The sequence below is a fragment of the Mesoplodon mirus genome (assembly GCF_964341445.2).
Source record: "Mesoplodon mirus genome assembly, chromosome: 3".
NCBI lineage: Eukaryota > Metazoa > Chordata > Mammalia > Artiodactyla > Ziphiidae > Mesoplodon > Mesoplodon mirus.
Window position 1 is genome coordinate 151,119,893 of NC_138978.1, and position 14,877 is coordinate 151,134,769.

At 55.6% G+C, this 14,877-nt stretch overlaps 1 protein-coding gene across 2 annotated transcripts; it reads left to right on the forward strand.

Annotated features, from left to right (window-relative positions):
• Window positions 1-4,130: 4,130 nt before the first annotated feature.
• BLACAT1 (BLACAT1 overlapping LEMD1 locus) lies at window positions 4,131-13,037 on the forward strand (the record flags this gene model as incomplete). Of its 2 annotated transcripts, none has more annotated exons than XR_014293480.1 (2): window positions 4,131-4,211; window positions 11,899-12,214. XR_014293480.1 is itself a non-coding variant. In XM_082614742.1 (2 exons), the coding sequence occupies exon 2, from the start codon at window positions 12,936-12,938 to the stop codon at window positions 13,035-13,037; it is 102 nt and encodes a 33-aa protein (XP_082470868.1). In that variant the 5' UTR covers window positions 4,166-4,211; window positions 12,898-12,935. The 2 variants fall into 2 exon arrangements, 1 of the variants encoding a protein (XP_082470868.1); XM_082614742.1 differs by lacking the exon at window positions 11,899-12,214 and adding an exon at window positions 12,898-13,037 and having other exon boundaries at window positions 4,166-4,211.
• Window positions 13,038-14,877: the final 1,840 nt, after the last annotated feature.

The window sequence follows — 14,877 nt, forward strand, 5'->3', positions numbered from 1 at the left end:
TGCCCGAAGACCTTCTCCCCACCCTTGATCTCTGCTTGCCTCCTCCTTTGAGAGGTACTCCACTGGGGCTTGGAAGAGCCCAGCTGTGTAATTCTTTAGACTGGACCACAGTTGCCCTATGTGAGTTGAGGAGGGCATAGGAGAAAAGGGGTCAAGGGAGGAATAGGGCCTGGGCAGGGCACTGGAACCTTTTGACATTAACAAACTGCTCAGGTTGAAATGAATGAGAGTTTGCCAATGACCCGTGTTATTGTATTTTTCTTTAACAGCTTGACTGCTCTGAGAGGCAAAACTGTGGCCGGGGTCCTGTGCTTGGGGAGGCTGGATTCTGGTGACACAGCGCTTCCCTGTGTTCTCCCTCTCACAGCCCAGCACTGGAGCTTAGTAGAGATCAGATGCAGGCACTGGAGGAGTTAAGCCTGTAGGGACCACCTCCTGCCCCCAGCTTCTGCCCAGTCTCTCTCCTTCCCTAGTCTCTCTCTGCCTTCATTGCCTGAGGCTATCACCAGGCCTCCCTTCTCCTTCCTTAAGAGCCCAGGGACCCTGCCGCCAGGCAAGGAGCTCTCTCTGTTTGCCTGAGAAGGCTCAGAACTGAGGCTCCTGAGACAACTAGAAAAAGCCTTTGGGAAAAAGAAAATTCCTGCCTGACCTCTCTGCTTTCTTGCTCAGTGGAGCAGCACCCCCTGTGCCCTGCCCCCCTCCCGGAGTGGGGCTGGGGCTCCTAAGTCAGTGACTGAGCAGGAACCTGAGCTGATCATACTTTGAAGTAGAGATGGAGCTGGGAAACAGGAAATTTGAGCCATGGGAAAGGCTACTACCTAGGGGTCCAGAAATAGGATGGTCATCCTGCTCTTGGTGGCAAGCATACCACTGGTCTGGCTCAGGTCTGGAGGACAATATATGGGAGACTTCCAGGTCCATCTGGAACTAGTCTTTTCCTGGGTCAGTTCTGCGCCAGGGACTGCAACAGTCCAATTGCAACTCCAAATCTGGAGGCCTATTTAGGATAGAGGCAGCAGAATCAAACCCCCTAAGACTCCTCTGAAGTTTCAACAGTACTTCACCCCCCATCCTCTGTGGGTGGAGTCAGATGCCAGGGTGTGTTTCCTACCCACAACCTGCTCCAGTACAAGGACCCTCCTCCCAGAGAGCACAGGCATGAGGGCACTCCAGGCACACACAAAGCCTGAAATATGGAGCAACCTAGATATCTCTTGCCCTTGTTTCCAGGCTTCATCATTCATTCATTCATTCATTCAACAAATCCATAACCATATCATTCAACCAACATCCTTATAATAGTGGATATGCTTCCGGTTTACTCTCTTCCAGGTGAGAGTGAGTGCCTCCTTTTCAGTGCCTTCCTAATGTCCCGATTTGTTGCCACTATGGACAAAGAGGCAGGGCTGCTGGGCTCCACGCTGCCCCCCAAAAGTCTATGAAAAGCTCTGAGAGGAGAAGTCAGCTCCAATGTAGATTCATTGTCTTGGAGTTGACAGGACGTAAGTTTTGCTCTAACTTACTTCCAGGTGCAAAAATCCCTTCCACACTAGTGTTCTATTTCTGAGCACCTGCTGTGTGCCTGGCCTTGGTCTGAGAAGTGGTTGTACACCCTGTGTTTGACATCCTTCGGTGGCAGGGAGCACACTGGCCCGCACTGGAGCAGTTCTAGTTTTCCATTCCTTTCTCGGGCTGAGCCCAGTCTGCGCCCCTCGCCCCTTTCTCTGTGGCTTTGTCTCTGGAGAGTGAGTGGCTCACCAGCCCCGTCCCCACTCCTCTCCTTGCAGAAGAGTGTGTTCCCCAGCTGGCTTACCTTCAGCTTGGAACCATCTCCAGCCCCAGTGCCCTGATGTAGGCTGAGATCCAGGGTGACTGTGTGCCCTCGAAGGGAATGGTGGGACCGGGGGCTTCCAGAACGGGAGCTGCTGCAGCCTATTCCCCAGTGAAACAGCCTTCAGTTTCCAGGCTGGACTTCTGTTCTCTGGCATGTGTGGGCATCAAGGAACTTATTAGTGGAGAGGGGACAGCACACCTGCAGGGCCTCAGGGTGTCTGCTCTCCAGTCAGGCAGACAACCCTGAGGGGAGGGCAGGAGGTCAGGAATACGTCAGGTCTGCTTTCACGAGCCATCAGCCACCAGCCGGCTCCCCCATCCCTCTCTGCTTCCTCCTGTTCTGCCTGTTTTCCACTGCACTCCTCCACTTTCCTCGTGGTCAGCATTCTTCCTTTGCCAGCTCTCTCCTTTCTCTCTCTCAGCCTTCTCCTGCCCTCTTCTCTAAGAGCAAAATGCCCCCCGAGCCTCTGCAAGCCTCAGTTTTCTCATCTACCAAATGGGAATAATAATGATAGTGTTTGCATTAACTTAGTGATTATAAATAACAGGGGCCTAGCATGTGCATGACACATAGTTTTCACTCAGTGAAATATTAGTTCCTTTCCCTTTTTCTCCTATATCACTTCCTTTCCTCTTTCACAGTTTCTCTCAGCGTCTCTGTTCTGTCTCTCCCAGTTGTCTCCTCCCCTCCTCTGTTCTGTCTCCAACCTCCATTTACTCCCTCTTATTTCCACCCCCACCCCCCAATTCCTGCCACAGGCTGGTGGCTGGGCCCAGGCTGTGCTGACAACAGCAGCAGGGCTGGAAGTGTTGTCTCGGCTTCTCATTAGAGGCCCAAGAATGTGTGGAGTCATGAGGGACAAGGGGAGCCAGCAGCAGGAAGAATGGGGCCTCTGTCAGGGCAGAAGTTTCCCAAATCCTCAGCTCAGCTGAATGGGAGTACCTGGGGGCCAGGGAGGGGTGGAGACTCCCAGAGGTGGAGAGATGGCCACAGGTGGTAGGCATGGGGGACCTGGCAGAGCTCTCTGGGGTCACTAGCATGGGGATTCTTAGCATTTGTTGGCTTTTCCAGGGAGAGCTCAGACCTCAGATGTGACTGTCTCTTTCCCTGGAGTGGTCTCTCCTGGGGAACAGGACCAGGGAAGCCAGAGAGAGGTCATACCAGTGACCCTGTGGGGTGGCCTATATGCACTGCTCCTTGAGCTGCCTGAGTCCCACCCAGTCCTCACCCTCAGGAGAGCTGTAGAAGGCTCAGAGGCAGCCACAGAGGAGACAGGAACTGGGGGGGGGGGGCGGGTGTTGGTCCTAGCTTGAGAGGGTGAATCCTTGGGGTTCTCACCAAGTGGTGGCCTTTCACTAGAAAGCAGATTCTCAGGACTGGAGGAAGCAGAAAAGGAGGTGAGGCCTAGTGACCTCTTTGCCTTACTCCACATTCCAAGGAGGTCTTGGACAGGCGAATACCTGAGACTTGATAGCTGTTCTTGCCCCTCACCCTCCAGTGCTTCTGGCCCCAGAAACATCGTGGAGAGAGGCTGCCCCGCTCTGGAGCTTCCCTGGGCTTGTCAGGTGGGCTGGAGCTGGCAGGCAGGCTGAGCCTTTCCTGTGCTCAGTGCCCGGAAGCCAGGATTGGATCCCAGCTGCGGCCAGGAATCCGAGGGAAGGACCAGACCGCTTGGTCTGAGGATCTTCGAAATAGAAGGCGGGGCCGAGTGCGGGAGCAGGGGATGTGGAGGGACACAGAGTGGGGGGCAGGGGGGAGTGTAGAGGGGAGCTAGGCCTGCAGAGATGGGGAGGGGCAGTCAGGCAGAAGAGGGGGCCTCCAGGGAGCCGCCTCAGGTCTCCTGCCAAAAATTAAACCATAAAAACGCTGGAGGGGAGCAGCAGGGGAAGGAAGGAGAGAAAAGAGATGGGGCGGGAGGGAGGAGACAAAACAGCCCCTCCACACCAATAGCCCAGCAGGGGGATGTGAGTAATACATGGCTGGTTCAGAGGGAGTGAGATCAAAAGCGAGTAGATACAAGAGGTTTGTGCTTCACCAACCAGACAGCCAGAGGCTCAATGAGACCTTTGTTACCCAGGCCCAAGTCAGGGTTGAAGGAATACCTGACCTCCCCTGCCTGCCCGGCCTGCCCTCACCCACCGGCTACCGGCTGGGGGAGGGGCGGCCAGGTCTTCACTAGTGAGTCAAGTTGAGTTGGGCACAGCTCAGACCAGGCCAGTGGTGGGCGGGAAGCGGGAGGAGGCCTGCCCTCTCAGGGCTGGGCCTGGAGCTTCTGGGGGTAAGTGGAGGAGTGAGTGGCTGCCTGGAAGTCAGGAAGTGGCTCTGCGGGAATGTGAGGGAGACCGCGAGGGAGAGGGGCCCTCGCTGGGCCCACCAGGTGAGCAGCCCCTTGGACCCCCGCCCAGAGCCCAGCGTCCCTTGGGAGGGGACTGTGGTCATTCTGCTTGGAGCCCACGGTTTTTTACAAGTCCTGAGTCTGGGGTTTGGGGACCCATGGGAGAGGAAGGGAAGGAAAACCAAAGGCTTCTGGGGTTGGGGGCTGATGACCCAAAGTTCAGGTGGGAAGTTTGGCCCTACGTTTGGGCAAGACTGGGGTGTGCTGTGTGGTGTTGCTGGGGAGTGTGCATGGCCCAGTTGAAGGAGGTTGCTCCAGCCAGGGTCCTGCAGAGATCCAGGGCCTCTGAGCCGTGGGGGGAGGGCTCAGGTGGGGATTGCAGCTGCTCCCTGGCAGAGCTGGGGCCTGATCTGGTCCTAAGGCCTCTTACCGTTCTGTTGGGGGTCCCTGAGAGAGGTCAAGGCCATGTGCAGGGATCTGAATCCCCTGGGGCTTCCCTGAACTCCTTTTCTCTGAGGCTGATGCATGCCCACAACTGACGCATCACAGGAGAGGGAGTAAAGAGACAGTACTTGTGCTTAGAGCACATCTTTCCCAGGGTCCTGAGACCTTGGTTCACCTCGACTCAGCTCTTCACCCTAGTCCTAGAGGTGCCTGTACCGACCACCATATCCTGCCGATGAGGGAGGCGGAGCGCCAAGAGCCCCCCCCACCACCACCACCACGGCATCGCCCAGGGATGGCTCCAAAGCTGGCTGCCCTCAGCTGGTGGGGATTTCAAGGTCAGGCCCTTTTCCTGCCTCCACTTAGGTCTGAAGACAGAGATCCTTCCGACCACTCCTGCCCTTGTGTCATGCAAGCATGGGTGCAGTTGGTAGCCACCTGGACTAGTCTAGGAAGTGCAGGCCAACCCCCAGCCTTGGGGGTGCTCAGGAAACTCGTTCACCCCTCTAAGCCCAGGCCTTCCTCGGCCCTCTTTGCTTCCTGTGGCTGGACTAGAAAGGGTTAAGCTTTGTAAGGACAGAGCCTAATATGGGGCCGGTCTTGGGCACCAGCAGCAAGAAGCTTTGAAAAGATCCGGCCTTATTCTCTAGAGGAGGAGGTAGTTAAGGACCCTGGGCGGGGGGCTGGAGGCTAATCAAGGAAATTTGAGGAGGTCCTTTATGGCCAGGAAGCCACCCCTCCTCATATCCCAGAGTGAGGCCCATTGTGCGGGGCTTTTGTAGGGCAAGAACTGGAAACTCATTACTGCGATGGCTTTAATGCTTCAGGGGCCCGGGCAGGTGGTGGGGGATGGTAAGAGAATGTGACCTGGGGGGCCGGGTACTTCCAGGGAGGCAGTGTGGGTGTGTGGGTGGGGTTGGTGGGAAGGTGAGTGAGGGCTCCCCAGGTACCCCCAGCTCCCTGCATCCTTTTGAGATTCCTGCCGCTGGACCCCCTCAGCTCTGCTGTGGCCTATGGCTTTTCATTCCTATGTGATTACTGTTCCAAACTCATGTAGGGCTAAAAGCCATGGGCTACAGTGAGGGGCGCGCTCCTACTCCTGCAGCACCTGCATCTCCCCCCAGGACCAGGCTAGGAGGCAGCCACAAAGGGGGCTCCGCTTGGGGGCTGTGCATGCAGGGGATCTGGTAACCCGGGATCGAGGTTAGGCTGTGTGACCTTGGCCAAGTCACTTCCCCTCTCTGGACTTGGTCTCTCACTCTGAGATGAAGAGGCTGGATGAGTGATTCCAGAGGGAAATTCCCTTAGGATGGAGGGAAACATTCAGGGGGTGCTGGGATTTCTGAGTTGGTTCCTTTCCCCTTGCCAGGTTACTGAGGTGTGTCTTGTATCAGAGCTTTGGGGGCTGGAGTCAGGGGCACTGGACCACACAGCACTGCACTCAGGCCTTTGCTCGGTGCCTCCCGGACAGCCTCTGCTTCTCGGCCTTGCTCACGTCTCTGTGGCCAGCTCGGAATCCTCAACCTTTTTCTGTGTGAGAGAGACCTCGGGACTTCTCAGTGGCTGAAATGAGAGAGCTCAGGCAACAGAGTGAAACTAGGAAGGCAGCTGTTCCCCATGGGCTGCAAGTTGGAGCCCAGGGTCCCCAGCCTCTGGTCTGCTGCCCAGTCCAGGCATTTGCCTCCCTCCTTCTGGGTCTGTGAATGGTACCTGCTCTCCCTATTCCTGCCTGCCTGCCACTCATCTGGCCGAGCTCCCCATGCCTATTTCTGCTCTCACGTTTAAATCTGCCTAACTCCATCCCAGCCATCCTGGAAGCCTCTAGCAGATGCAAATAAGGCAGTCTGGCTAGAGCAGCCGAGGAACAACCCTTGCCTCCCCTTTCCTTCCAGCCCCCCGTCTGCCTAAGACCACTGAAGAATCAGAGGGTACTATATTTGGTATTGAGAATCAGAAGGCAAGTTACTTAGAATGTCTCAGAGCTCTTAATTTCCCCTGCCGACATTTACCAGGCATGATTCGATCTGTCTCACCTGTACTAACTCATCTAATCCTGGAAACAGCCCTATGAAAAGGATACTATCATTATCCCATTTTACTTATGGGAAATCCGAGGCACAAGGGAGCTAAGAAACTGGCCCAAGTTCATATGGTTAGAAAGAGGCAGGGCTGGAATTCGAATCTGTGCTCTTGCCATGTCATGCTGGGTGTTGGGAGAGCCAACAGGCAGATGCATGGGAAAGTGCTGTTCTCACACCAGGGCCTCTTCTCCCCAGGTCTCTATTGATATATGTCCACAAATGGCCCTGTGGTCCAACTCTAATCACCCTTTGTCCATCACAGGTTTTCCTTTTCCAGCAGGAGCAGAGGGGGGAAAATGAAAACAATAGGAGAAGCAAAGAGCCTGAGCCAGCTGGCTTTTTGCTGGGGCTTATCCAAGCCACTTCCCCTCTTGCCCCAGCTTAGATGGTGCAAGAACAGGGATGAGAATTTGCCAGGGTTTCCCCACTTTCCCTCTGGGTTCTCTTGGCCAGAGATCAGAGGTGGCTGGTACCTTCCCCCACCTCCCTCCTTGTCCCGCTGCCCACTCCTGCTCAGAATGAGCCTATCCTATTCCTACAAGGACATCCAGGCACCTGATTTGCTCCCCTTAGCTCCCCAAGTCCTAACTGAAAATCAGGTTGAAGCAGTGCCCCCTTCCTGCCTACAGCTGAGTCCCTTCCAGGAATCCTGTTGCACAATTTGCCAGGAAGGCCCCGGCACTGGGCTGGGCCTGGGAAGAAGGGGACAGATGACCCCTTCAAGGATTATTATTTCTCTGTGAAGCTCCAGCAAGGCAAGGCTCTCAGTAGGGGTTGCTGGGTAAATGTTTGTTGAATAAATTGTGAACTGGGAGAAAAGGTGGCTGGGGTAAAAGCAGTCAGCTGCCGCAAGCAGGGGCACAAGTCCAAGCCCACAACTCACCTGAGACAGTCCTACCTTGCTGCGCCTGGGCCTGGGGTGCTTCTGGGGTTAAAAAGTTGCAGCTCCTTTCTCTTCTTTGACTCTGCCCACTGGGGCAGGCCTAGAGGAGATATGCAGTTATATATTTCACATAATTGTTGAACTGAATTGAATAGGCAAGCTGTCCTCATGCCCCCTCCCGGAGGATTCACAGAGGGCTGCGTATATCCTGTCACCTGCCTGCAGACAGCTGAAACCTAAAATATTCTGAGCCATCTAAGTCTTTTTCACAGTCTTCAGAGATACCCAGCATAAGGCCTCCTTTAGGAGAGTGGGCCCGTGTTTCACACTGCTGTGATTCGAGTGAATCTCTCTGGTTGTATTCGTCCCATGGAAATGGAGTTGGACTGCTAAAACTCTGCTTTCTAAATGCAAAGACTATTGAAAAAAATCTCTATCCCATCTTTAGAAGGGGATGGCACTAACGTTTGACTTCTGGGGCCCTTATAGCACTGATGGTCTGGACCACCACGTCACCATGTCAAGCTGATGACCCCAGTCATGCTTGTGATGACCCTTGTGATGGGCCAGCCTCAGACAAGCAGGCCTGGAAGACCCTGGAAGCCAGGGTAAAGACATTTCAAGACTTTTAGTGTTTTGACCCCTTGAGCTCCCAAGGCCCCCAAGTCCCCCAGAACCACTGGTAAATGTGAGGCTGCCCTTGTACTTTTGAAAGGTGAGGGCAGTTTCCCTCTTTCTCCATAAGTGGGCAAGCAAGAAAAGGGGGGAGGATTGGCTTAGGCAAGCCATCAAAGGCAGATGGGACCTAGGCTCCAGATTCCAGGCACTCAGTAAGCCAGAGGCTGGAACTCAGTCTCAAGCAGGCCAAGAAGGAGTTAATCTCCAAGGAGAACTGGGCTTCTCCCAGACTGGAAGCCTGTGCCCAGTTTTGCTGCTGCCAACCCTGGGAAGAAGGCCTGGGATCTGTAGTTTGTGCCACCACCCACCCCTGGCCTGCCTGTTTATCAACACAGTGTTGGAGACTACAGTTCCCAGAAACCTACCGAGGCCAGGCTTTGGGGAAAGGGGTGGGGTGTGAGGCTCCGAGGAGGCCCGAGGGAGAGGGAGAGGGGAGGAGGTGGGGAGAGAAAACCCAATTCACTCGCTTTTTAATTCTTTCTCCTGGTGTGTCTGCTCCACCGCCGGAGCTAATCCCCCAAATCCGGTCTCCTAAGCCGCAGCTGCTTCCCTTCGCAGTGATGAATGGCTCGGGGAGGGAAGGTGAATTCATATTTTAATTACTGAGGCGCGGTGCTAAGGGAAGCTGGGGAGGGGGCGGGGGCTCAGCATTGTCCTCGAGGCTGAGGGCACCCCTCCTCTCTGGGTCACTTCTCTTTTGCCCTTTACCTGAGGTGGCGGTGGGGCAGAGTGAAGATGGGAGGGCCTTGCTGGAAGCTACTCTGCTTCGGGAGGTGAGGGGATTGGGGTGGGGGGCAGGGGAAGGAATATGTTCCTTTTTTGTCTGTCAGAGAATTCCAGGCTTGTCCCAACACTTGTAAATATCTCCCTATCTTTCCAACCCCTACTGCCGCCCACGTTGATGAAGGACGTTGCCAAAATTTGAGACACCTAGGAGTTTGTGGTCTGCAAGCCTGGAACCCCAGCTTCTTCCTTACCTTAGTTTCTAGCCAGCCCTGACTCCCTTCTTCCTCTTGGTTCTTCCACCATTCAAGCAGTCTCTGACCCACTGCCCCATTTTTGCTGAAGGGGCTAGAATCGGAGGACCCTGGAGGGTGCCTGCAGGGTCCTCTAAGAGAGGAGAAGTGGGGGTGAGAGGCTTGGGGAGGGGGCAGCAGGGAGGCCGGGGAAACTCCTGGTGGCTGGGGATGATGCTCTGTGGCTTGGCAGCGCTTCTGCTTGACCCCCACAAAGCGGACCGGCAGAGGATATTTAATGCCCCCGTACCCCACACCATCTCATCTGGACCTGAGCTGGGGCCAGGCCAGAGAGGAGGATGCGAAAGAAACCAGGGCCAACAGCTTGCAGTCAGATGCAGCCAACCGTGGGACAGCAGCCGTTTGTCCAGTGTTCACCTCCCTTTCCTTCCTATTCTGGGTTTTGGGGGACTGTTTTTCAAATCCTTAGCCCCTCCTGGGCATGGAAATTAAGGTTAGAGGGGAAAGCTGCAGAGTGGGAGGGGAAGTTTCCATAGCGAGCACGGACCACGGATGAGCCGGGGGGGGGGGCGGGGGGCGAGTGGGGAGTGCCCCCAGTCAGTCCACTGGCTTCACTGAGACTCCCAGACTGTTCATATCAAACATTCAGACCCCTTTCCCCTCAAGTAGAAACAGTTAGAGGAGGTTCTTCAGGATCTGACTTCTCCAGGGAGACCCCCAGCTAGTGTGAAGAGAATAAGGCAGGGGGCACAGAGCAGAGAGAGGAGCAGAGACCACAGCCCAGGCAAAGGGGGTCCCCAGGTTCCTGCTGGTAGGGCAGAGGGATTCTGAGGGAGAAGGAAGGGGGCTCACAGCAGGCCTGAAAGTGGGATGGGGCTCTCTGCCCCAGGTCTGTCCAGTGCAGGGGCTGACCCAGGGACCTGTGTGCCACCAGGGCTTGGAGTCGTGCACCTTGCGGTGAAGACCCCGTCACTCCCGTCACTCCCTGGTAGAGAGTCGGAGGATAGCCAGGCACTTCAGATCAAAGACCTGAGCTCCCCTGGGTATACTCTCTGCCCTTAGAAACAAGGACCCAGGACTGCCAGTGAGGCAGTTGGCTTTCAGATATACCTCTCAGATACACCTCGGGAGCCAGGTTGCAGCCCGGTTGCAGCCCGTAGCCCAGCTTTGAGCGGCTTCACTTAACCCTCCTCTCCTCTGATGTGTAGGTCCTGGTTCCTTCTCCCAGCCCCCACCGTCCTCACAGTGAACAGAAAACTCTCGGCACGTTCTCATCTTTCCCAAAGGATCCCTGGGAGGCACAGTCACTGGCCTGGCAAGGGAGAGGGGAATGTAGGGGGTGTTTTTGTGTACATTTTGCTGTTTTTAAGAAAGCAGGCATTGGATGGGAAGTAGGGTGGGGACGGAAGAGGATCTCTGAACCCTGGGACCAGAGACTGTGAGGGTGGTGATGGGGGAGGGATGGTCACAGCTACCTGCTGGACTTGCTTTAATTGTGAATTCCTTCCCCGGATCAAACGTGTTGTGCCTACTGATTCCTCCCCAAATACTTTTCCTGTACTTGTGGGAATGCTTTGTCGATAGTACCCTTGATATACCCCACCTCCTGCAGCAAAGAAAGCGTATGCGTTAACAATTACTGATCACAAGGAAACCCACGGCCCGCCCTCCCTTCTTCCTAATCAGGCTAGGATTCCTAGTGCCCTTTCAGCCCCTTAGCTTTGGGGTCTAAGTGTTAAACCTTGATTAATCTCCTGGAACCCTGAAATGAGGAAATGAAGGCCCAGAGAGGCACAGTCACTTGCCTAGGGTGACACAGCATGCCGGCGTCAGAGCCAAGAATAGAACCCAGGCCACCTAAGCCCCCATTAAGATCCCCGTCTTCCTCTAGGTTTGTCACGGGAGGGATCCAGAGATAGCTTCAGTGGATAGATCTAGAAATATAGTAGTTGTGTCTTGGCTCTGTCTATATATATCCTGGAGATTGCTCTCTGCTCTCTATATATACTCCAGGAGAGTGGGTGTGTGGATGGTGCTAGAAAGCGGGTATTTAAATAACCAGTCTACCTACCCATGCTGACTCAAGCTGGGCTTCCTGCCCACCCAGCTGGCCATTGGAAATGCATTGCACCTATTAATTACAGTCATTAGCTGGATTACCAGGACACTGAGAGGGGGAGGGAGGGGAGAATCCTGACAGGACCCACTCCACTGTGGGCACTGTGCTTGGTGAGGGCCTACCAGCTGGGCCCTCTGCTCTGCCTGGAGAAACATGAAGGAAGTTTGTCCAAAGGAACCAGGTTGGCCAGGCCTGTGGAACTATCCAGAGAGCCACCAGCCGGGCCCTGCCAAGTTCCTCAAAGACAATGGAAGCACTTTGCAGGTGTGCCTAGCATCTGGGGCATTGGACACTATGCAATCTCTATTTGCATAGAGGGGCTGGGAGGGGGGGTCTCTTTGTAGGAGGGGCTGGGCCAGGGACATGGCTCATGCTTCCTTATTCCAAATCCCTTCCTCTCAGCATCTGGGCTGTCCCTGGTGTTCTTCCCAGAGAGACGAGTGATCAAACCAGGCCCAGGATGCAGGCGTGACCTCAATGCAGTGTGCTTTCTTTTGTCCCAGCTGCCCTGCTGGAGCTGACTTGAATGTATTTCTGCTCCCTCCAGGGCAGGCCCAGGGGCAGAGGAAGGGCAGAGAAGTGAGCTGGAGGCATCTGCGGATGGCTGAGGCCAAGGAGACCTCAGTGAGTGTTTGGAGAAAGGGACACTTTCACAGACTGAGAGCTGGTCTTCTGAAGCCCCCTCCCATGCCGCAGATACCAGAGGGGCCCCTGCTTCCTGTGATGAGGGTCGTGTCAGCCAGAGGTGGGGGACAACATGCCCAGCTGGGGTAAATCTAGCCTCAGCCCCTACCTCAGACTGACTTTTGTGCCAGGGAAGAAAGCATACCCTTACCCTTATATTCTTACCCCCCAACCCCTCTGCCCAGCCTAGGTGCTCAATAAAATAGCCTGTTGGCTAAAAGAACTCTGTGCTGTCTGTTCTCTACTGAGGAGGCTGGGGATTTGTGTTGCCCGGAGTGGTCAAAGGAAGTGCCTTATGTTCCCTATAGATTTCCCTAAGGATTTCAGACAAATTGGGGCTGTTAGGGAAGGGAGGAATCTGAGACTCAGACCCAGGTGTCAGGGTAGAGGCTGTGCTGGATGAGGGACTTCCTTCAAGGTCCCCAAAGCCCCACACTTGGATTATCGGACTGTGTGATCTAAAGGATCCAGTGGGAACCCCCCACCTCTAACCTGTGCAAGGTGGCACAAGACAGAGCTTATTTTGAGCTGGCTTGCTTCCTGTTCCCAAGCATAGGTGTGTGGTGACGAGGGGAGGCAGGGGGGCGGGAGGGGGACAAAGGTGGCCACAGCCGGGGCCTTCTCTTCTCTACCCTGGACTCACCCAGGCTCCAATTTTAGGAATGACATCAACTCCACCGAGACCGGGAAACACTGAGATTTCAAAGAGGCCTTTGTTTGGTGGCGCGCCCGGTCCGCCAGCGGTGTGAGAGGTCTAGCGGGGCCTGGGCAGCCTCAGGAGGGCTCCAGGATGTTAACCCCAGCTTGCTTCTCTCTCCTGCCTTTCTCCTGCCCCCTCTTCCTCCTCTGCCTTTCCCTGCAGATCTTCTCTGGTGAGCAGCCCCCAGCCTGGCCCAGGGCATGCCCCAGTTCACTTTCGCTTGCTTCTGTGGCCTCCACGGTTTCTGCAAGATGAAGAGGAAGAAGGAGGAAGTTCACAGAGAGCGGGAAACGGCGGTGTGAGCGGAACCAGGGCCCCTTCTTCAGCCTCCAGCAGGTCCTAGGCCTGAGGCGCCTGCTTCTGTCTGAGGCTTGGAGCAGGAAGTTTCCATCTGGCCAGGGCTCTTCTCAGGCGACCCGACCACCTGACCCCGTCTAACCTGCGAGCATCAGCCTCCTGTGTGCCCTGGCCTCCTCCTGCCCCTGGGTTTCCAATCCTGAGACCTCCCTGGAGAGAGGCCCCAGTCACACCAGGGGAAGCCCAGGACCTGCCGTGTGCCTTCCAGAGACTGAGAAGCCCCAGGGAGGCCCCAGGAACGGAGCTTCTTCCTGTCCTGAGGTCCGGAGGGTTCTGGGACTCTGCTCAGGGTAACCACTCCCATGAGGGACACGCTGCCTTGGGCCAGGGGAGCTGTTGCTAAATGGGAAACTGGCTGCTCTGCCGGAGAAACTCCCAGCAGCCTTGACCGTGGGAGAGGCCTCAGGCAGGTAGACGTGTGAGACAGACCCGCTCCAAGCCCAGGATGGAGTCTCTCCTGGGATGCCAGGACCTGAGGCGGGAGCCTCCACAGAGCCCAGAGCCGAGTCCACAGGAATGCGGCCGGGAGATGAGTCCTTTACCGTCTGTCCCCTCCCAGCGTCCCTTTGGGCCAGGCCTGAGGGAGGCCACCTGGCTGTGAGTAGCGTGGCTGTGCAGGGACAGTGAGAGGCCGGGCAGACGCCTGTCCTCGCCTTGCCCCAGCTCACAGCAGGCTCTGTGTCTCCCTCTGCACTGCTCTCTCCCACACCCCAGAAAGCAGCCTTCCCTCCAGCCTGGCCTCTCTGCCCACTCATCTCCACTATGTCTCCTCGGCAGCAGCTCAGATGTGGGCGGCCTCTTTCCCAGGCCCTGACTCCCCTCCTCAGGGACTGCCTTCCGGGGCCAGACCGGGGGATCCCTTTCCTGAACTAATCTGAGCCCTCCCTTTGTTCTCCCACCTCCTTGCCCCTTCCTTCTCTTCTCAGAAGCCATAGAGGTGGAAATGCTGGCATGTGGTGCCTTTAGGGGACACTCTGGGAGGAGGGGGCCCTCTAAGACTTTCCTTGACTTGTCCCCTAATCTCCTTACCTCCAGCAACCTTCAGGGTCAGAATCTGTCCCCACTCGCAGCCTACTTCCAGGAGGTAGGAAGCAAACAAAAAAACATTTCCTTCCTTCCTTGCCTCCCGTGTTGATGAAACTCGGCCTTCAGATGAAACTGTCCCTGTGCCTGGACCTCTCAGGTGCTAGAGGGTCGCGCAGCAATGCCAGAGGCAGAGACACTTTAGGCAGATTCTGTAGCTTTAGCAAGTCTGCCCTCTACTTCATCCCAGGAACAATTCAGCCCAGGAACAAAGTCACATCCCCTCTGGCATCCAGGGACAGAATAACCTTTCTGAAACATAACAAGTGACCTGGGTAGAGGAGGTCAGGCCCCAGGACAGGAGAGGCTGTGTACCCCTCTCCTTGGAATGTGGACCTCTCTGGGTAGTTAGGGAGGACAGGACACCTCCTCCACTGTTTCCTCCAGAAGCAAGGGCACATTCTATCCTGGCAGCCTTTGCCTGTCTCCCTCAAGCCCCACACTCAGGGGCATTTCCTGGGCTTTGGGCGGATTTGGTGGGATCCAGGTCCTCTTTGCAAAGCTAGAGCACAGCTTAAGATTTCTCTCCTCCCATCCTCCAACCCCCTCCTTTGCCCTTACTGCCCAGCCCCAGCCTTCTGCAATCTGTTATTTCCTTTTATATCCAAAGAATTATAAACAGAAGTCCTTCCCTCGAGGAAGGAGCAATAAAGGCCAGTGGGGTCACAAGAGACAGAAGAAACCCCCCCTGGTTCTTCAGCC